General features: G+C 40.8%; 1 protein-coding gene across 2 annotated transcripts in view; it reads left to right on the forward strand.

Annotated features, from left to right (window-relative positions):
- The window catches only part of LOC111162188 (integrin subunit alpha X), a 31,052-nt gene extending 11,470 nt beyond the window's left edge, over positions 1-19,582 (forward strand). Inside the window, exons 17-30 of one of the 2 annotated variants that reach the window (XM_022526415.1) lie at positions 120-274; positions 966-1,097; positions 1,187-1,260; positions 1,475-1,616; positions 15,122-15,238; positions 15,327-15,406; positions 15,490-15,573; positions 17,359-17,437; positions 17,548-17,655; positions 17,759-17,842; positions 18,046-18,159; positions 18,300-18,401; positions 18,667-18,777; positions 19,142-19,582. In XM_022526415.1, the coding sequence (XP_022382123.1) occupies positions 120-274; positions 966-1,097; positions 1,187-1,260; positions 1,475-1,616; positions 15,122-15,238; positions 15,327-15,406; positions 15,490-15,573; positions 17,359-17,437; positions 17,548-17,655; positions 17,759-17,842; positions 18,046-18,159; positions 18,300-18,401; positions 18,667-18,777; positions 19,142-19,246 (1,487 nt within the window). In that variant the 3' untranslated portion in view covers positions 19,247-19,582. The remainder of the gene's footprint in view (positions 1-119; positions 275-965; positions 1,098-1,186; positions 1,261-1,474; positions 1,617-15,121; positions 15,239-15,326; positions 15,407-15,489; positions 15,574-17,358; positions 17,438-17,547; positions 17,656-17,758; positions 17,843-18,045; positions 18,160-18,299; positions 18,402-18,666; positions 18,778-19,141) is intronic. The other variant, XM_022526416.1, reaches the window with a different exon arrangement.
- The last annotated feature ends 1,086 nt before the right edge of the window (positions 19,583-20,668 follow it).

The following is a 20,668-nucleotide window of genomic DNA, read 5'->3' on the forward strand; positions in this document are numbered from 1 at the left end:
CAAGATATCTGGTCTTTAGACTCCCTCAGCTCAGGACTTCTGTCTCCTGCCTTGACACTTGTCCATCTGGGGAGTTCCTCGCTCTCTCAGCCCTCCTCATCTCTTCCTTTCCCCTACAGGTGACCTCCAAAGCTCTGTGACCTTTGACCTAACCCTCGACCCTGGCCGCCAGAGTCCCCGTGCCGTCTTTGAGGAGACAAAAACCCGGAATCTGACTCGTGTCCGAGTCCTTGGGCTGAGTCAACACTGTGAGACTGTGAAGTTGTGCCTCCTGGTAAGTGGACCTCAGAGTCCTGGGGATGGCAGAAATTCTGAGGCTGGCAGTGGGATGGAGAGGGAAGGAACAGGGTTATTGTGGCTTAGCCCTACCACAGGACCTGGAATAAGGAGGCACATAACACTGGTTAGCTGATGAGTAAGTGAGCAAGCACATGTATAAATGGATGGGTCATCTGCAACTGCTGAGGCTACACAGTTGGATTTTAGGAGAGTATTACTGCTTCAGAGAACTATGGGGTGATGAGTTGGGATTCTTTTAGGAGCTGCTTCTCTGAGATAGGCCCTGTCCTAGGCACTGGGGACACGGCAGTAGACAAAACAGTCGTGCCCACCAGAAACTCTGAGAGAAGGCCAAAAACAATCAAGTTCTTAGATAATAGATATCAGGTAGTGATGAATGCTATGAAACAAGATAAAGTCAAGGAGGAGAGTAGAGAAGATGTTGGGAGACCTCTTAGATCAGGTAAAGTTAGGGAAGATCCTGAATAGAATGAATGAGCCATGAGGGACACTGTGGGGAAGGAATAAGGCAGAAAGCAGGCAAAGCAGAGGTTCTGCATCGTGGAATTGTAGCAATTGAGCAAAGCTGGGTATCATTATTACTCCATTTTACAGATGAAGGAACAGGACAGTGACTGTGAAAATGCATTCCTTAGTCACTGCTGTCTTTAATGTCCATCCTCTAGGCCTGCGTGGAGGACTCGGTGACTCCCATCACCTTGCGTCTCAACTTTTCCCTGGTGGGCAAGCCTATCCCTTCCTATGGAAACCTCCGGCCTATGTTGGCTGTGGATGCTCAGAGATATTATACAGCCTCTGTAAGTCCTGGTTTTGTAATCTTCCAGAAGGGAGTGGAGGGTGTGGACTCCAGATCTTGAGGAAAACCCTGCTTTGCCTTCCCTCTCAGCTCCCCTTTGAGAAGAATTGTGGAACTGACCATGTCTGTCAGGATGACCTTGGCATCTCCTTTGGCTTCTCAGGGTGAGCTACTACTCCCTTAGACCTGCCCTGGTTCCCCAGCTCCTCTTCTGTAACCTGGAAATTTTGCCCTGGCTCTCCCTAACATTTCTAGCCTGTGCTCAGAAAAACCTCCTGTCCCCTATTTCTCTTCTACCTCCCCACTCTGTATTTCATCTCCAGACCATTTCTAGCCCCAATCCCAGGATTATCTTCTGCCTTCTACCCCAACACCTAGCTTGAAGACCCTGTTGGTGGGGAGTACCCTGGAGCTGAATATGAGAGTGATGGTGTGGAATGATGGTGAGGACTCCTATGGAACCACAGTCACCTTCTTCTATCCTCCAGGGTTGTCTTATCGACGTGTGGCAGGGAGTAAGGTATTTCTTTCTGGGGAATAAAGCATCTGATGCCTAGAGATCAGCAGAAACTCCTGTGCTGGGTTCAAAGCTCAGGAGGGGGCTGCCATTGCTTGGCGGCCTCTTGTAAGCCAAGAGGTCTAGGTTGTTCATGGTTGGATGATGGATTTAGTCATGTTTCTGGGGCTTGCTTTGCCTCATAATGTGTTCAACTCTGGGTATTGCATTTTAGAGACATTGACTATTAGGAATGAGTTCTCACAAGGCTGCTAATGTGGAGAGAGAGGGGACCCTGCCTTAAATTTCTTTGTATTCCACACCATATCAATATTCCTTTCAAAGAAAACATATCTCTACCATCAAATATTTTAAAACACTGTTCTGTATAAGAAAGAGTTGAATTTATCAGTAACTCTAGATGAGCGTTTTGCATACTTTGATAACCAAACCTGTCTGTATGCCTGATGCACAGCAAAGCCAATCACTGAGACATCGAATTTGAAGCAAGGAAAGAATTTATTGAAGAGACAGCCAAACCAGGAGACAGGAAAGCCAGCCTCAATTCTACCCCCTCTAAGTGGGAGAGTCAGAGATTTTTATTTATTTATTTATTTATTTATTTTTACTTTTACTTTTATTTTTTTTATTTATTTCTTTTCAGTGTAACAGAATTCATTGTTTATGTACCACACCCAGTGCTCCATGCAATACGTGCCCTCCGTAAGGGGAGATGAACCATGAGAGACTATGGACTCTGAAAAACAATCTGAGGGGTTTGAAGGGGCCGGGGGAGGGGTGGGAGGTTGGGGGAGCCAGGTGGTGGGTATTACGGAGTCAGAGATTTTTAAGGCAAATAAAAAAGGATCTGGTTAGATCCTTTTGATCTGGTTAGGGGAGAGGAGTTATGTGACTTCAGAATAGATAAAGGAAATTAATAAGTAGGGGACAGTTGATTTTGTTATCTCTGCCTGCTAGAAGCTTCTGTATATATTTTCATGCAATCCATAACCAGAAAATGGCATCCTTAACATGATCAGAGGGTGGGGTTTTAGGACTTTCTAGGTCAAAATTTCATCCATTGGACACTTGTGCATGCTCAGAGATAGTGTTCCTGACTGGTTTTGGTCATTTTCTTAGTGAAGTCTTGAGTAATACAACTAAATCAATATTCTGCTATCATGGTGTCAGGCAAGATTCTATAGAAACTGAGTGGCAGGCTGTATTCTGAGAACAAGCAGATCTGGGTAAAAAGTTGCTGTTACACTTATTAGTCCCATTAACCCTTTGGTTACTGATTTCTACTCCCACTGTCTTTTGATCATTCCTCATTCTTGAGGGAATTGGGAAGATGACTGCTTTAGCTATTTCCTGCTGAAATAGTGTGGAAATCAGGGTTAGAGGAATGGAAACTTTTCGTACTCACCTGGAAATATTCCTTTGTTCCAGTTTGTAAGCCAACATTCTGCATTACCAGTATTTTTGTACTTTTTTTGTTTTTGTTTGCTTTTGTACAACATTTTATACTACATTTTATTTATTTTTATTTTTTTATACTACATTTTATGATTAAGTAGCAAAGAAGAAGAGTTAAGAATATGGATATTCTAAATATGACTAATCCTAGGAAAATTGACCTAATTTCTTGGAGGATCCAAGAAAATAACCCTGAAAACCAGTCCAAATCTGAATCTGTGACTTCAGGGGAGATTTATTGTAACCAAGTAGCTCATGTTCTTATTTTGTGAAGACAAACTTCATTTTTGAGGAAGTATTAATATATGTACTATAGGATGAATTAGCTTCTAACAGACACATTGCTCTACTAAAATATAATCTAAAGCGGGGCGCCTGGGTGGCTCAGTGGGTTAAGCCTCTGCCTTCAGCTCAGGTTATGATCCCAGTCTACTGGGATCGAGCCCCGCATCGGGCTCTCTGCTCGGCAGGAAGCCTGCTTCCCCCCTCTCTCTGCCTGCTTCTCTGCCTACTTGTGATCTCTCTCTGTCAAATAAATAAATAAAATCTTAATATATAATCTAAAGCAATTATATTATCTTAAACGATATTCTGGCCAAAGAGTCTAAGGCCTTTTGTTGGGCTGTTTGTCTTGGGCAGTTTCATTTGCTATAATTCCTAAAGTTACTAAAAAATTTCAAATTGTATTTTCATGTGATACCATTCCCCACCATGGCATTAATGTTCTCTTAAACATGTACCCAATTCCATCTTCTTGATTTCTGGGAAGATGATCAGAATACTTTGTGATTTCTCTCTTTAACCTGAGAATAGTTGAGAGTACTGGTCCAATGGCTGATTTAATTAGAATTACATATGAAAAAAAGGGATGACCAAATATCCTAAAAGACAAGTACCTTCCATGCTCCAGCCATTTAATAATTCATATTGCCAAGGGAAGTGTTGATATCCACAGACAAAAATGTAACATGGGGGTTCATATAGCACTTCTCTTAATTTATGGGGGTTAATACATTCACTATGTAGAATCATTGAAGGTATCATTTGAAACCAAGGAGAATATAGCTAAGTTTGGTATAATTGGTAAGAGGTTATACAGGAAGAAGTGTGGGGGCCTCATGTGGTCAAGTTCATTTAATCTACAGTATCGTACAGAGAGAAGTAGGACAAGATGAGTAACTTTTGTTAAAACATGATGGGTATTAAGAAGGGCATGTATTGCATGGAGCACTGGGTGTTATACATACGCAATGAATCATGGAACACTACATCAAAAACTAATGATGTACTGTATGGTGACTAACATAACATAATAAAAACTGAAAAAAGATTAAAAAAATTAATTTAATTTTTTTCATTCATTCAATTATTTAATAAATGTTTAGAGAGTTCCTATTAAGTACCAGGCACAATACTAGTTCCTGTCTTTTTAAAAATTGATCTTATTTTTACAGTGTTCCAAGATTCATTGTTTATGCACCACACCCAGTGCTCCATGTAATATGTGCCCTCCTTAATACTCACCACCAGGCTTACCTAACCCCCACCCCTCCCCTCCAAACCCCTCAGTTTGTTTCTCAGAGTCCACAGTCTCTCATGCTTCATCTCCCCCTCTGGTTACCCCCAATTCACTTTTCCTTTCCTTCTCCTAATGTCCTCTGTGTTATTCCTTATGCTCCACAAATAAGTGAAACCATATGATAATTGACTATATCTGATTGACTTATTTCACTCAGCAAGATCTCCTCCAGTCCTGTCCATGTTGATACAAAAGTTGGGTATTCATCCTTTCTGATGGCTCCATAATATTCCATTTTATATATGGACCACATCTTCTTTATCCATTCATCTGTTGAAGGGCATCTTTACTCTTTCCACAGTTTGGTGATTGTAGCCATTGTTGCTATGAACTCTGGGGTCTCTGTGGCCCTTCTTTTCACTACATCTGTATCTTTGGGGTAAATACCCAGTAGTACAATGGCAGGGTCATAGGGTAGCTCTATTTTTAATTTTTTGATGAATCTCCACACTGTTTTCCAAAGTGGCTGCACCAACTTGCATTCCCACCAACAGTTTAAGAGGGTTCCCCTTTCTCCACATCTTCTCTGACACTTGTTGTTTCTGGTCCCATTGATTTTGGCCATTCTAACTGGTGTAAGGTGGTATCTCAATGTGGGGTTTTGATTTGAATCTCTCTGATGGCTAATGATGATGAGCATTTTTTTCACGTGTCTGATAGCCATTTGTATGTCTTCATTGGAGAAGTGTCTGTTCATGTCTTCTGCCCATTTTTTGACATGATTATCTGTTTTGTGTGTGTTGAGTTTGAGGAGTTCTTTATAGATCCTGGACATCAGCCCTTTGTCTGTATTGTCATTTGTGAATATCTTCTCCCATTTCGTGGGTTGCCTCTTTGTTTTCTGGACTGTTTCCTTTGCTGTGTGCGAGCTATTGATCTTGATGAAGTCCCAAAAGTTCATTTTTGCTTTAGTTTCCTTTGCCTTTGGAGACATATCTTGAAAGAAGTTGCTTTGGCTGATGTCAAAGAGGTTACTGCTTATGTTCTCTAGGATTCTGATGAATTCCTGCCTCACCTTGAGGTCTTTTTTTAAAATTAATTTTTAAGTTAATTTTTAAATTAATTTTTAAAATTAATTTCTTTTCAGCATAACAGAATTCATTGTTTATGCACCACACCCAGTGCTCCATGCAGTACATGCCCTCCATAATACCCACCACCTGGCTCCCCCAACCTCCCACCCGCCCCCCCGCCCCTTCAAAACCCTCAGATTGTTTTTCAGAGTCCATAGTCTCTCATGTTTCATCTCCCCTTCCAATTTCCCTCATCTCCCTTCTCCTCTCCATCTCCTTATGTCCTCCTTGTTATTTGTTATGCTCCACAAATAAGTGAAACTATATGATAATTGACTCTCTCTGCTTGACTTATTTCACTCAGCATAATCTCTTCCAGTCCCATCCATGTTGCTACAAAAGTTGGGTATTCATCCTTTCTGATGGAGGCATGATACTCCATAGTATATATGGACCACATCTTCCTTATCCATTCGTCCATTGAAGGGCATCTTGGTTCTTTCCACAGTTTGGCAACTGTGGCCATTGAGTTTATCTTTGTTTATGGTGTAAGAGAATGGTCAAGTTTCATTCTTCTACACATAGCTGTCCAATTTTCCCAGCACCATTTATTGAAGGGACTGTCTTCTTTCCACTGTATATTTTTTCCTGCTTTGTCAAAGATGATTTGACCATAGAGTTGAGGGTCCATATCTGGGCTCTCTACTCTGTTCCACTGGTCTGTATGTCTGTTTTTATGTCAGTACCATGCTGTCTTGGTGATCACAGCTTTGTAGTAAAGCTTGAAATCAGGTAACGTGATGCCCCCAGTTTTATTTTTGTTTTTCAACATTTCCTTAGCGATTCAGGGTCTCTTCTGGTTCCATACATATTTTTGGATTATTTGCTCCAGCTCTTTGAAGAATACCGGTGGAATTTTGATAGGAATGGCATTAAAAGTATAGATTGCTCTAGGCAGTATAGACATTTTAACAATGTTTATTTTTCCGATCCATGAGCATGGAATGGTCTTCCATCTTTTTGTGTCTTCTTCAATTTCTTTCATGAGTGTTCTGTAGTTCCTTGAGTACAGATCCTTTACCTCTTTAGTTAGGTTTATTCCCAGGTATCTTATGGTTCTTGGTGCTCTAGTAAATGGAATCAATTCTTTAATTTCCCTCTCTGTATTTTCATTGTTGGTGTATAAGAAGGCAACTGATTTCTGTACATTGATTTTGTATCCTGCCACATTACTGAATTGCTGAATGAGTTCTAATAGTTTGGGGGTGGAGTCTTTGGGTTTTCCATATAAAGTATCATGTCATCTGTGAGGAGAGAGAGTTTGACTTCTTCATTGCCAATTTGGATACCTTTTATTTCTCTTTGTTGTCTGATTGCTGTTGCTAGGACTTCTAATACTATGTTGAACAAGAGTGGTGAGAGGGAGCATCCTTGTCATGTTTTACTTATTTATTTATTTATTTTTATTTTTTTATTTTTTATTTTATTTTATTTTTTATTTATTTTCAGCATAGCAGTATTCATTGTTTTTGCACCACACCCAGTGCTCCATGCAATCCGTGCCCTCTCCAATACCCACCACCTGGTTCCCCCAACCTCCCACCTCCTGCCCCTTCAAAACCCTCAGATTGTTTTTCAGAGTCCATAGTTTCTCATGGTTCACCTCCCCTTCCAATTTCCCTCAACTCCCTTCTCCTTGTTGTGTTTTTGATCTCAGAGGGAAGGCTGTCAGCTCTTTCCCACTGAGGATGATATTCACTGTGGGTTTTTCATAGATACATTTTCTGAAGTTCAGGAATGTTCCCTCTATCCCTATACTTTGAAGCATTTTAATCAGGAATGGATACTGCATTTTGTCACATGCCTTTTCTGCAGCAACTGAGAGGATCACGTGGTTCTTCTCTTTTCTCCTACTGATTTGTTCTATCACGTTGATTGATTTGTGAATGTTGAACCACCCTTGCAACCCAGGGGTAAATCCCACCGGGTCGTGGTGGATGATGTTTTTTTTTTAAATCATTTTTTAAAATTTATTTTCAGCATAACAGTATTCATTATTTTTGTACCACACCCAGTGCTCCATGCAATCCGTGCCCTCTCTAACACCCACCACTTGGTTCCCCCAACCTCCCACCCCCCCACCTCTTCAAACCCTTCAGATTGTTTGTCAGAATCCATAGTCTCTCATTGTTCACCTCCCCTTCCAATTTCCCCCAACTCCCTTCTCCTAACTCCCCATGTCCTCCATGCTATTTGTTATGCTCCACAAATAAGTGAAACCATATGATAATTGACTCTCTCTGCTTGACTTATTTCACTCAGCATAATCTCTTCCAGTTCCGTCCATGTTGCTACAAAAGTTGGGTATTCATCCTTTCTGATGGAGGCATAATACTCCATAGTGTATATGGACCACATCTTCCTTGGTGGATAATCTTTTAAATTTACTGCTGGATCCTATTAGCTAGGATCTTGTTGAGAATCATAGCATTCGAATTCATCAGGGATATTGGTCTGAAATTCTCCTTTTTGGTGGGGTCTTTGTCTGGTTTGGGGATCAGGGTAATGCTGGCTTCACAAAAAGAGTTTGGAAGTTTTTCTTCTTCTTCAAATTTTGAAACAGCTTCAGGAGAATGGGTATTATTTCTTCTCTGAAAGTTTGGTAGAATTCCCCAGGGAATCCATCAGGTCCTGGGCTCTTGTTTTTTTGGGAGGTTATTGATCACTGCTTCAATCGCGTCACCTGTCAACTGGTATCTTCTGCCCCCGTAGAGATCTAGAAGTGTATAATTCTAATCTCAGGCTGATTTCATGGGTGGTCAGAGTTCTTTGGTAATCATCTCACTCAAAACAGCGCCTCCTACTTCTCCACCATCTTGCCTCCTCCCACATTTATGTAAGTTTTAAATGACTGTGGTCTCAAAATATGCAGGGAACAATCCCAGTCTTTTGGTACTGGTTGAAACCTGATTTGTTACCCAGTATGTGATCTATTCTGGAGAATGTTCCATGTGCACTTGAGAAGAATCTGTTGCTTTCAGAAGGAGTCCTCTGTATATCTGTGAAGTTCATCTGGTCTAGTGTGTTACTCAAAGCCCTTGTTTCTTTCTTGATCTTCTGCCTAGATGATCTGTCCACTGTTGTGTGTACGTGTTAAAGTCCCACAATATTATTGTATTATTATCAATGTGTCTCTTTAGTTTAGTTATTAATTGGTTTATATAATTGGCTGCTCCCATGTTAGGAGCATAAATACTTATAATTGTTCAAACTTCACATATGATACAGTGTCCCTCTTCATTTTTTACTACAGTCTTTGGTTTAAAATCTAATTTGTTGGATTCCTCTCTCACATTGAGGTCTTTTGTCCATTTAGAGTTTATCTTTTGTATGGTATAAGTGAGTGGTTGAGCTCATTCTTCTGTATATAGCTGTACAATTTCCCCAGCACCATTTATCGAGGAGACTATCTTTTTTCTATTGGATATTTTTTCCTGTTTTGCTGAAGATTATTTGACCATAGAGTTGAGGATCCATATCTGGGCTCTCTATTCTGTTCTATTGGTCCATGTGTCTGCTTTTGTGCCAGTATCATGCTGTCTCGGTGATCACAGCTTTGTAACATAGCTTGAAATCCGGCAATGTGATGCCCCCAGATTTGGTTTTCTTTTCCAACATTTCCTTGGCGATTTGGGGTCTTTTCTGATTCCATACAAATTTGAGGATTGTTTGTTCCAGCTCTTTGAAAAATGCCATTGTATGAAAGTATAGATTGATCTGGACAACTTAGACGTTTTAACAATGTTTATTCTTCTGATCCATGAGCACAGAATGTTTTCCATCTTTTTGTGTCTTCTTCAATTTCTTTCCTAAGTGTCTGTAGTTTCTAGAGTATAGATCCTTTCCTAAGTATCTTCTGGTTTTTGGTGCTATTGTAAAGGGAATTGATTCTCTAATTTCTCTTTCTACAGTTACATTTTAGTGTATAGGAAAGTAACTTATTTCTGTGCATTGATTTTTGTATCCTGCCACATTACTGAATTACCATATGAGTTCTAGTAATTTGGGGGTGAAGTCTTTCAGTTTTCACATAAAGTATCATGGCATCTGTGAAGAGAGAGAGTTTGGTTTCTTTGCCAATTTGAATACATTTTATTTCTTTTTGTAGTCTGATTCCTGTTGCTAGGACTTCTAGTACTATGTTGAACAATAGTGGTGAGAGTGAGCATCCTTGTAGTGTTCCTGATTTTAAGGGAAAGGCTCTCAGCTTTACCCCGTTGAGAATGATATCTGCTGTGGGCTTTTCATGGATAGTTTTTATGATATTGAGGAATGTTTCCTCTATCCTTACACTCTGAAGAGTTTTAATCAGGAAAGGATGCTATATTTTTGTCAAATGTTTTTTTCTGCATCAATTGAGAGGACCATATGGTTCTTCTCTTTCCTCTTATTAATGTGTTTAATCACATTGATTGATTTGTGAATGTTGAACCACCTTTGCATCCCAGGGATAAATCCCACCTGGTCATGGTGAATAATCCTCTTAATGTACTGTTGGATCCTATTGGCTAGGATTTGGTGAGTATTTGGCATCCATTTTCATCAGGGATATTGGTCTGAAATTCCCTTCCTGATGGGATCTTTGCCTGGCTTTGGATCAGGGTAATGCTGGCCTCAAAGAATGAGTTTGGAAGTTTTCCTTCTGTTTCTATTTTTTGAAAGAGCTTCAGGAGAATAGTATGATTTCTTCCTTAATTATTTGGTACAATTCCCCCTGGGAATCCATTAGGTCCTAGAATCTTGTTTTTTGGGAGGTTTTTGATCACTGCTTCACTCTTGTTACTGATTATTGGTCTATTCAGATTGTCAATTTCTTTCTCTTTCAGTCTTGGTAGTTTATGGGTTTCCGGGAAGTCATCTGTTTCTTCTAGGTTGCTTAACTTATTGCCATATAGCTGTTGATAATTATTTCTGATGATTGTTTCTATTTCCTTGGGGTTAGTCGTGATATCTCCCCTTTCATTCATAATTTTACTAATCTGGGCCCTTTCTCTTTTCTTTTGGATAAGTCTGGTCAGTGATTTATTGATCTTATTAATTCTTTCAAAGAATCAGCTTCTAGTTTCATTGATCTGTTCTATTATACTTCTGGTTTCTATACCAGTGATCTCTGCTCTAATATTAATTATTTCTCTTCTCCTGCTTAGCTTAGTTTTTGTTGTTATTGTTGTTCTTTCTCCAGTTCTTTAAGGTGTAAAGTTAGTTTGTGTATTTGAGATTTTTCTTTTCTTTCTTATTTTTTTCAGTGAGGCTTGGATGACTATGTATTTTCTACTTAGGACCACCTTTGCCATATCCCATAGGTTTGGGACCAATGTGTTTTCATTCTCATTGGTTTCCATGAGTTGTTTAAGTTCTTCTTTGATTTCCCAATTGATCCAAACATTCTTCAGCAGGATGGCTTTTAGCTTCCAAGTGTTTGAATTCCTTCCAATTTTTTTTCTTGTTAATGAGTTCCAGTTTCAAAGCATTGTGGTCTGATAATGTGCAGGGAATAATCTCAATCTTTTGGTATCAGTTGAGCCCTGATTTGTGATCCAGTATGTGGTCTATTCTGGAGACTGTTCCATGTGTGCTCAGGAAAAATGAGTATTCTGTTGGTTTAGGGTGTAATGTTCTGTATATATCTATGAGGTCCATTTGGTCCAAGGTGTCATTCAAAGCTCTTGTTTCTTTTTTGATCTGCTTAGTTGACCTGTCTATTGCTGAGAGGAGAATGGTATAAGAGAATGGTCGAGTTTCATTCTTCTACACATAGCTGTCCAATTTTCCCAGCACCATTTATTGAAGAGACTGTCTTTTTCCCACTGTATATTTTTTCCTGCTTTGTCGAAGATGATTTGACCATAGAGTTGAGGGTTCATATCTGGGCTCTCTACTCTGTTCCACTTGTCTATGTGTCTCTTTTTATGCCAGTACCATGCTGTCTTGGTGATCACAGCTTTGTAGTAAAGCTTGAAATCAGATAACGTGATGCCCCCAGTTTTGTTTTTTCCTTTTCAACATTTCTTTAGCAATTTGGGGTCTCTTCTGATTCCGTACAAATTTTAGGATTATTTGCTCCAGCTGTTTGGAAAATACCAGCAGAATTTTGATCGGAATGGCATTAAAAGTATAGATTGCTCTAGGCAGTATAGACATTTTAACAATGTTTATTCTTCTGATCCAAGAGCATGGAATGGTCTTCCATCTTTTTGTGTCTTCTTCAATTTCTTTCATGAGTGTTCTGTAGTTCCTTGAGTACAGATCCTTTACCTCTTGGTTAGGTTTATTCTCAGATATTTTATGGTTCTTGGTGCTCTAGTAAATGGAATCAATTTTCTAATTTCCTTCTCTGTATTTTCATTGATAGTGTATAAGAAAGCCACTGATTTCTGTACATTGACTTTGTATCCTGCCACGTTGCTGAATTGCTGTATGAGTTCTAGTAGTTTGGGGGTGGAGTCTTTTGGGTTTTCCATATAAAGAATCATGTCATCTGCAAAGAGAGAGAGTTTGACTTCTTCATTGCCAATTCGGATACCTTTTATTTCTCTTTGTTGTCTGATTGCTGTTGCTAGGACTTCTAATACTATGTTGAACAAGAGTGGTGAGAGTGGGCATCCTTGTCGTGTTCCTGATCTCAACGGGAAGGCTGTGAGCTTTTTCCCATTGAGGATGATATTTGCTGTGGGTCTTTCATAGATTTATGAAGTTTGGGAATGTTCCCTTTATCCCTATACTTTGAAGCGTTTTATTCAGGAATGGATGCTGTATCTTGTCAAATGCTTTTTCTGCATCAATTGAGAGGTTCTTCTCTCTTCTCTTATTGATTTGTTCTATCACATTGATTGATTTGTGAATGTTGAACCATCCTTGTAACCCAGGAATGAATCCCACCTGGTCATGGTGGATAATCTTTTTAATGTGCTGTTGGATCCTGTTTGCTAGGATCTTGTTGAGAATCTTAGCATCCATATTCATCAGTGATATTGGTCTGAAATTCTCCTTTTTGGTAGGGTCTTTGCCTGGTTTGGGGATCAGGCTAATGCTGGCTTCATAAGAAGAGTCTGGAAGTTTTCCTTCTGCTTCAATTTTTTGAAACAGCTTCAGGAGAATAGGTGTTATTTCTTCTTTGAAAGTTCGGTAGGATTCCCCAGGGAATCCATCAGGTCTTGGGCTCTTGTTTTTTGGGAGGTTTTTGATCACTGCTTCAATCTCGTTACTAGATATTGATCTATTCAGGTTGTCAATTTCTTCCTGGTTCAATTTTGGGAGTTTATAGTTTTCCAGGAATGCCTTCATTTCAACTAGGTTGCTTATCTTATTGGCATATAACTGTTGATAATAATTTCTGATGATTGTTTCTATTTAATTTATTTAATTTATTTTTTAATTTCTTTTAAAGATTTATTTATTTATTTTAGAGAGAGAACAAGCATGAGTGGGAGGGATGGGCAGAGAGTGAGAAATCCTCAAGAAAACTCCCCACTGAGTGTGGAGCCAAACTTGGCCTCCATCCCAGGACCCTGAGATCATGACCTGAGCAGAAAACAATGGTCAAATGCCCAACCAGCTGAGCCACCCATGCACTCCTTATGATGATGTAATAAAGTTAAATATGTATGTTTTTAAAAAAATACACTTGTCAACAAAACTAAAAGACAACCTATGGATTGGGAGAAGATATTTGTAAATGACTTATCAGATAAAGGGCTAGTATCCAAAATCTATAAAAACTTATCAAATTCAACACCCAAGAAACAAAATATCCAGTCAAGATGGGCAGAAGAGATGAACAGACATTTCTCTAAGAAGACATATGGTTTCACTTATTTGTGGAGCATAAGGAATAACATGGAGGACATGGGGAGATGGAGAGGAGAAGGGAGTTGGGGGAAATTGGAGGGGGAGACAAACCATGAGAGACTGTGAGGGGTGGGGGGTGGGAGGTTGGGTGAGCCTGGTGGTGGATATTATGGAGGGCACATACTGCATGGAGCACTGGATGTAGTGCATAAACAATGAATTCTGGAACACTGAAAAGAAATTTAAAAAATTTAAATAAAAAGTTAAATCATTGAAAAAAAAAAGACATACAAATGGAAAACAAACATACGAATCAGGGGTCAGGGAAATACAAATCAAAACTACAATGTGATGCAACTTCACACCAGTTGGAATGGCTAAAATTAACATGATAGGAAATAACAGATGTTGGTGAGGATGTGGAGAAGGGGGAACCCTCTTATGCTGTTGGTGGAAATGTAAACTGGTATAGCCACTCTCCAAAACAGTATGGAGGTTCCTCAAGAAGTTAAAAATAGAGCTACCCTATGACCCAGAAATTTTACTTCTAGGTATTTATCCAAAGGATACAAACATAGTAATCTGAAGGGGCACCTGCACCCAATTGTTTATGGCAGCAATGTCCATAATAGCCAAACTATGGAAACAGCACAGGTGTCCATCAACAGATGAATGGATAAAGAATATGTGGTATATTTATAATGGAATATTACTCAACCATCAAAAAGAATGAAATTTTGTCATATGTGATGATGTGGTTGGAACTAGAGGGTACTATGCTAAGCAAAATAAGTCAGAGAAAGACAGATACCATATAATTTCACTCATATGTGGAATTTAAGAAATAAAAGCAATGAACATAGGGGAAGGGAAGGAAAAATAAAATAAGATGAAAACAGAAAGGGGAGGCCAACCACGAGAGGCTCTTAACTATGGGAAAGAAACTGAGGGTTGCTAGAGGGAAAGTGGGTTGGGGTATGGGGTAAGTGGGTGATTGGCTTTAAGGAGGGCACTGGATGTAATGAGCACTGGGTTAGTTATATGTAACTGATAAATCACTAGATTCTACCCCTGAAACTAATAATACAGTATATGTTCACTAAATTGGATTTAAATAAAAAATTTAAAAAAAGAAATGCAAAAAAAAACACCCCTTATCTGTTGATGGCATACATTAAAGTATTTCTGGATAAAATGATGTGATATTCAGAATGTGCTTTAAATTTTTCAGGAGAAAAGTGGTAAAGAGCTGAATAAAGCAAGAGTAGAAAAATGCTAGTAATTAAAATTGAGTGATGGTAACATGGGAGGGTTGACTTACTTAGTCTCTACCCTACTAAGTATGTTTCAAAATTTCCATAATAAAAAGCTTTTTAAAAAAAGAACAGTAAAGAAAAAGGGGGTAGACTCTAATAAGTCTGGCATTTCTATTAGGAAGAAGTTTGACCAAATAGTATCTAAATATTTTTATTTTATTTTATTTTTAGTGTCTGAGGATTTTTAAAAAAACATAATCTTGAAGGTAGATACCAGGAAACTGTCACTACTTCATGGAGTCTCTTGGGAACATGAACAAATGCTCACCTGTTTTTTTCCCACCTGTCCTTGCCTAGAAGCAGCTGCAGCCACACTCCCCACTCCTGACCTGTGATGGCACCCCAGCCCAGGGCCAGGATACTCAGAGCACTCGCTGCAGCATCAACCACCTCATCCTCCATGAGGGTGCCCGGGTTAGCCTTGCTTCTGTCCACCCCCAGCTCCCCTGCCCTCACCCTATCTCATTCCCTGTAACCTCCCTCATTATTGCCTCTTCCTCAGATCACCTTCCTGGTCACCTTTGATGTCTCCCCCAAGGCCATGCTGGGGGACCGGCTGCTTCTGACAGCTAATGTGAGCAGGTGAGCTGGGGGTATGTAGATCTCCTTGCACCTTGCCTCCTCTTCTGGGATGTTTACTAACTAGGCTCCTCCTCTTTCTCTAGTGAAAATAACACTCCCAGGACCAGCAAGAGCACCTTTCAGATGGAGCTCATGGTGAAGTATGCCATCTACACCGTGATTAGCAGGTACCATAACATGACTTCTCCACTCTGATGGGTCTAGGCAAGTGTTGCAGCCACTGCAGCAGCTGAACACCCGAGACATTTAGGTTTTATCACCACCCTTTCTATTGGTAGGTGATCAAGTATTGAGTGTTTATTGTGAGCTTGTTATGATGATAATAATTGCGATATTATTATCATTACATCATACATTTAATAGAGGTAATGGGTCCTTTTAAAAAATTATTCATTCATTTCACACACACACACACACACACACACACACACACACATATACAGAGCACAAGTAGGCAGAGTGTAGGCAGAAGGAGAGGGAGAATCAGGCTCCCCACTGAGTAGAGAGTCCATTGTGGGGCTTGATCCCAGAATCCTGGGATCATGACCCAAGCTGAAGGCAGATGCTTAAACAACTGAGCCACTCAGATGTCCTGAGGTTATGGTTCTTAGAAGTTTTTCTTAAAAGTACCAAGATTGTCCTGGGTTTCCTGAGACATATGAGACATTTTCCCGTCTTGAAGTTTTTACAGCTTTGTTGGGGAGGGAGTTTACCCTGATCCAAGGCAGAATCTCATCAGTGACCTCTCTGTGGTTCTGTACCCTGAGGCTATTATGAATTCCCAAGAGCAGCTAGAGACTCCTTTCAGGGAGGCCTCAGCTAAATGTTGAAAAGTCCATAACATTGAGTTTAGCCAGTGATTCTCAAAGGAGACCTTGGCATTTGGATGAGACAATTCTTCATTGCAAGGAACAGATATACACCACATAGGTCTTTTAGAACTGCTATTCCTCCTTTTCCCAGTTCCCTTTGGGAGGTATAGGAAGAAATAGGCAGAAGCCGAGTTTCAGGGAGAAGGTAGATAAAAGAAAGACCTTAAAATGCTGCTCCAGGAGGGATAATAGATGAGTTGTTTAAAATTCAGGAGTCAAGTAATATAGTTGAACATATACCTTCCTTCTGTAAATACCTTCCTAGCATTTGCTGTGTTCTAAGACAGGGCTATATTTGCTTTATATAAATTCATTTAACTTTCAACAAAGGTTTATTGAGCCTCTAATATATATAATCAAAACCAGATGTAACGACCTGTCCTTGTGTGATGTGTACACTCATGATGTACAACAAACCCATGTGGCTCAGTATGGGTACATTCCGTTGTACAAGTTCTGTCCTTGTGACTCATTGGACATCCTCTTCCACCCAGTTTCACACTCTAATTCACACTTCCATACCAGGAGTTCTCATGGTGGGTGCATGCTCTGAGCTTGCTTACTAGAGTGTGCTCTGGGGACCCATATGCAGGGTACACTACATCTAAGTGTATGTGGCTCTTCAGTTCAGTTGTGCTCTGCTGATCTGACTCTGTGGGTGGGGACATTCAGAGAGGCCCTTAAGATGAAGCTGGGGCATTTTGGGGGAGTTTCTCACAGAAGAGGGATGAGAATTCAGAATAGAAGTGGTCTAGATTTAGGACTGTGCTGGCAAAGGTACTTAAGAAGTGGAGCAAGAAGGGGTGGGGGTGAGGCCACATGTTCAAGGGGCCAGGCTGGCCACTGGGTCTCCACACATGGGTCTGGGAAGGTCTCAGGAGGAATTGTTACACTGAGATCTAGCCAACTCCAACTCCAGTCCTGCTCCATAAATACTCCCATTATCCAACATCAGTAATAGACTTCATTGCAGACCACCCCAAGACCCCAGTGACTACCTATCCTGTCATGCTGCTAGCCAGAACTCTTTAGGAGGCCCCCATGGGACCTCAAATTCATCCATGCCTTTTCTCTCACCAGCCATGAACAGTCCACCAAGTACCTCAACTTCTCAGCCTCAGACCAGGAGGGAAGCAGCCAGGCTCAGCATAGATACCAGGTAAGTGATGCTGACTCAAGACCGGGGGCTATGGCAGGGGCCTGGGATCCAGTAATTAGGGAGAGAAATGGGTTTTGGCATGGTCTTTGCCCTCACTGTCCTCTGTGCAGGTGAACAACTTGGGACAGAGGGACCTGCCTATCAGCATCATCTTCTCTGTGCCTGTGGAGCTGAATGGGGTACCTGTGTGGACAGAATTAGAGGTCTTCCACCCCCAGGTACTCCAGGACTGTGTACAGCTCATATACTTTACCTGGATTCTCTCTGTCCCTCATGAATTCCCAATGACCCCATTGAAATGCTTGCTTTGTATTTTCCTAGAATCCCTCCATTCAGTGCTCTTCAGAGAGAATAGTTCACACAAAGTCTGACTTCCTGACCAAAAATCAGAAGAATTATGTGCTGGTAAGGAGGGTTCTGGGCCATTTCCACTTGAAGCCACACTTCAGAGGAATTTAATTCAGGAATCAGTATTATATTCAGATGGCTGTCTGCTGAACAGTCCTCTTGAATTCAAATGTGGCTACTCCTCTCATCAGTCAGTTTAATGCTGTCTTCTACCTTTAAAACCACCTATCTCTGGCCTTGTGTTACTTCTCTATTCCTAGGACTGCTCCATTGCTGACTGTCTGAGGTTCTGCTGTGACCTCCCTTCCTTTGGCGTCCAGGAGGAACTTGACTTCATCCTGAAGGGCAACATCAGTTTTGGTTGGGTCAGCCAGGTGTGTGGGCCCAACAGCAGAGTCTCTCCCCTGAATCCAAGTGGACCAGATGTGTCTGTGGCCACCCTCAAACCAGGACTTTACTTGAACTCTGAGCCTTTCCCAGAGATAGTTCCCAGCTCTGCCCCTCTGTATTGCAGACATTGCAGAAGAAGGTATTTGTGGTGAGTGTGGCTGAAATCACATTCAACAGATCCGTGTATTCCCAGCTTCCAGGACAGGAGGCATTCTTGAGAGCTCAGGTAGTGACCATGTAGTAGGAGTGGCCAGACTGGTAAGAGGGCTCCTAATGCTAAATCTGTGGTTCTGTGTGGGAGGCTCAGAAGCCTGGAGGGAGGAAGGATGAAGGTCCATCAGCAGGAAATTTGTCCCTAAGCCCAGAGTGTTTCTATATCCCACCTTTTGGAGAAAAGGAAGGAGGGGAGGGAGTTAAAGTTTGGTGAACCTAGAAAGAGTCTGGGAAAGGAAAAGTTCTGATACTTTCTGATAAGGTCATCTCCACTCCAGATGGAGACGGTGCTGGAGAAGTATGAGGTCTACAATCCTATCCCCATAATTGTGGGCAGCTCTGTGGGAGGACTGCTACTGTTGGCTCTCATCACAGCCATCCTGTACAAGGTGAGTCTTTTCCACTCTCTTCTTCCTGTCTTTTGTACTGTCTTCCTCACTACATGTTTCTCTTCATGGCAAATATTAACATAAAAGCAGTGGCCTGGATTCGGTGTCGACACCACCACTGATTCTGTCTGTAGCTGTAGGCAGTGTCTGATCCATGCTGGACCTTGATTTCTTGTTCTGAAGGTGATTCCACCTAGTTTACAAATTGTGGTAAAGTCTAAATGGCCCAGTATGTCCAAAGACTCTAGTACAGTGCTTGAACATAGAGGAGATGTTCCAGAAATGGTGATCCCTCTCCCCTGAGCCATCTCTTTTCCTCTCTTCCACTGGGTTTCCTAATTCTTTTTTCCTTCCTCCCCCATAGGTTGGCTTCTTCAAACGTCAGTATAAGGAAATGATGGCAGAAGCAAGTGGACAGACTGTCCCAGAAAATGGGACTTCGGACCCTCAAGTTGCCCAAAACTTCTGAGAAGTTTTCTGGTTCTCTTACAACCATCTAAGTTAGGCCTACAGGAGGAGAAATGCTCCACATGAGTGAGGCTAAGGTCAAGCTGATTTCTCCCTTTGGGAGGATGCAGTGTGTCCACACTACATGCCTTGCCTGGGGAGGGCCATTTGTCCTGTCAAGGTTGTAATTGGAAACTCCAAAACAAGATTCTAACCATGCCCACATGCCATGATTTGCTCTGTGCCTCCCTATCATCCTTATTCCTAGTAAAATCCTGTCAATATTAGCCCTTTGTCTCAGGAATCTAGGTCCAGATTTCCCAACCTGAACTGGAAATAAAATGTCTGCACACTGGAATTTGTAAACTTGGTTTTCAGGCTTTGTCAGCATTGCTAGCTGGGAAGAAGGAATAGAACCCCAGCAGAGGGGACATTTCTGTTCTCAGTTTTTCCACATTGAGGGTGATGTTGGCTGTGGGTCTTTCATATATGGTCTTTATGATGTTGGGGTATGTTCCATCTATACCTACTTTGTTGAGAGTTTCTATTGAAAATGGATGCTGTACTTGGTCAAATGCTTAATCTGCATCTACTGGGAAGAACATATGGTTCTTATTCTTTCTTTCATTAATGTGGTGTATCACACGGATCCATTTGCAAATATTGAACCACAAATCCCACTTAATCGTGGCAAATGGTTCTTTTGATGTACTGTTTGATTTGATTTGCTGGTATCTTGTTAAGAATTTTTGTATCCATGTTCATCGGAGATATTGGTCTGTAATTCTTTTTATAGGGGTTTTTCTGATATTGAATAAAGGTAATATTGGTCTCATAGAAAAAAAAAAGAACCCCAGCAGAGTATTGCCCCAATGCCACTTGGCTCACCCAGCTCTCACATCTTTCAGAGATCAAGAGGCCCAGGGCACTTCCATATTTTGAGATTGCAAATATAGTAAATGAAGAAATGCTGAGACATAATTATAAAAATTTTTATTTAATTTAAATTTAAATGTCATAGGTATTTAATGCCAGTATTTAAATGTTGGCCTTAACAAACTAACATGTGTTGTCAAAACCAATGTATGTATCTTTATTGGGAAATAAGTCAAAGATCTAAAATTAAGGCCTTTTAGGGATGTAGATCCTGTACAATGATGCCCATGGTGTCCCTTAACCAACGGTGGATGCTGGCCAGCCCTGAATCCTGGGACCAGGACAAGAATGTTAAATAGAGGGGAGGCTATTACATCCCTATATTGGGGTAACCTGGCTTCTTATTCTACTCACTCAACTCTCAAAGCTGTCACTGATGGGAAGCTAATGGAGCTGTGGCAGATGGGGATGGAGCAAGAAAAAGGCCTCTGGTGGAAAGGTCATTTGAGTGAACCAGTACACTGGTGTTTCTTACAAATCCTAGGAGGTAGTGAAGGGGACATTGTTT

Source organism: Enhydra lutris, unplaced genomic scaffold (assembly GCF_002288905.1).
Source record: "Enhydra lutris kenyoni isolate GAN:26980312 unplaced genomic scaffold, ASM228890v2 scaffoldscaffold90, whole genome shotgun sequence".
Taxonomy (NCBI): domain Eukaryota; kingdom Metazoa; phylum Chordata; class Mammalia; order Carnivora; family Mustelidae; genus Enhydra; species Enhydra lutris.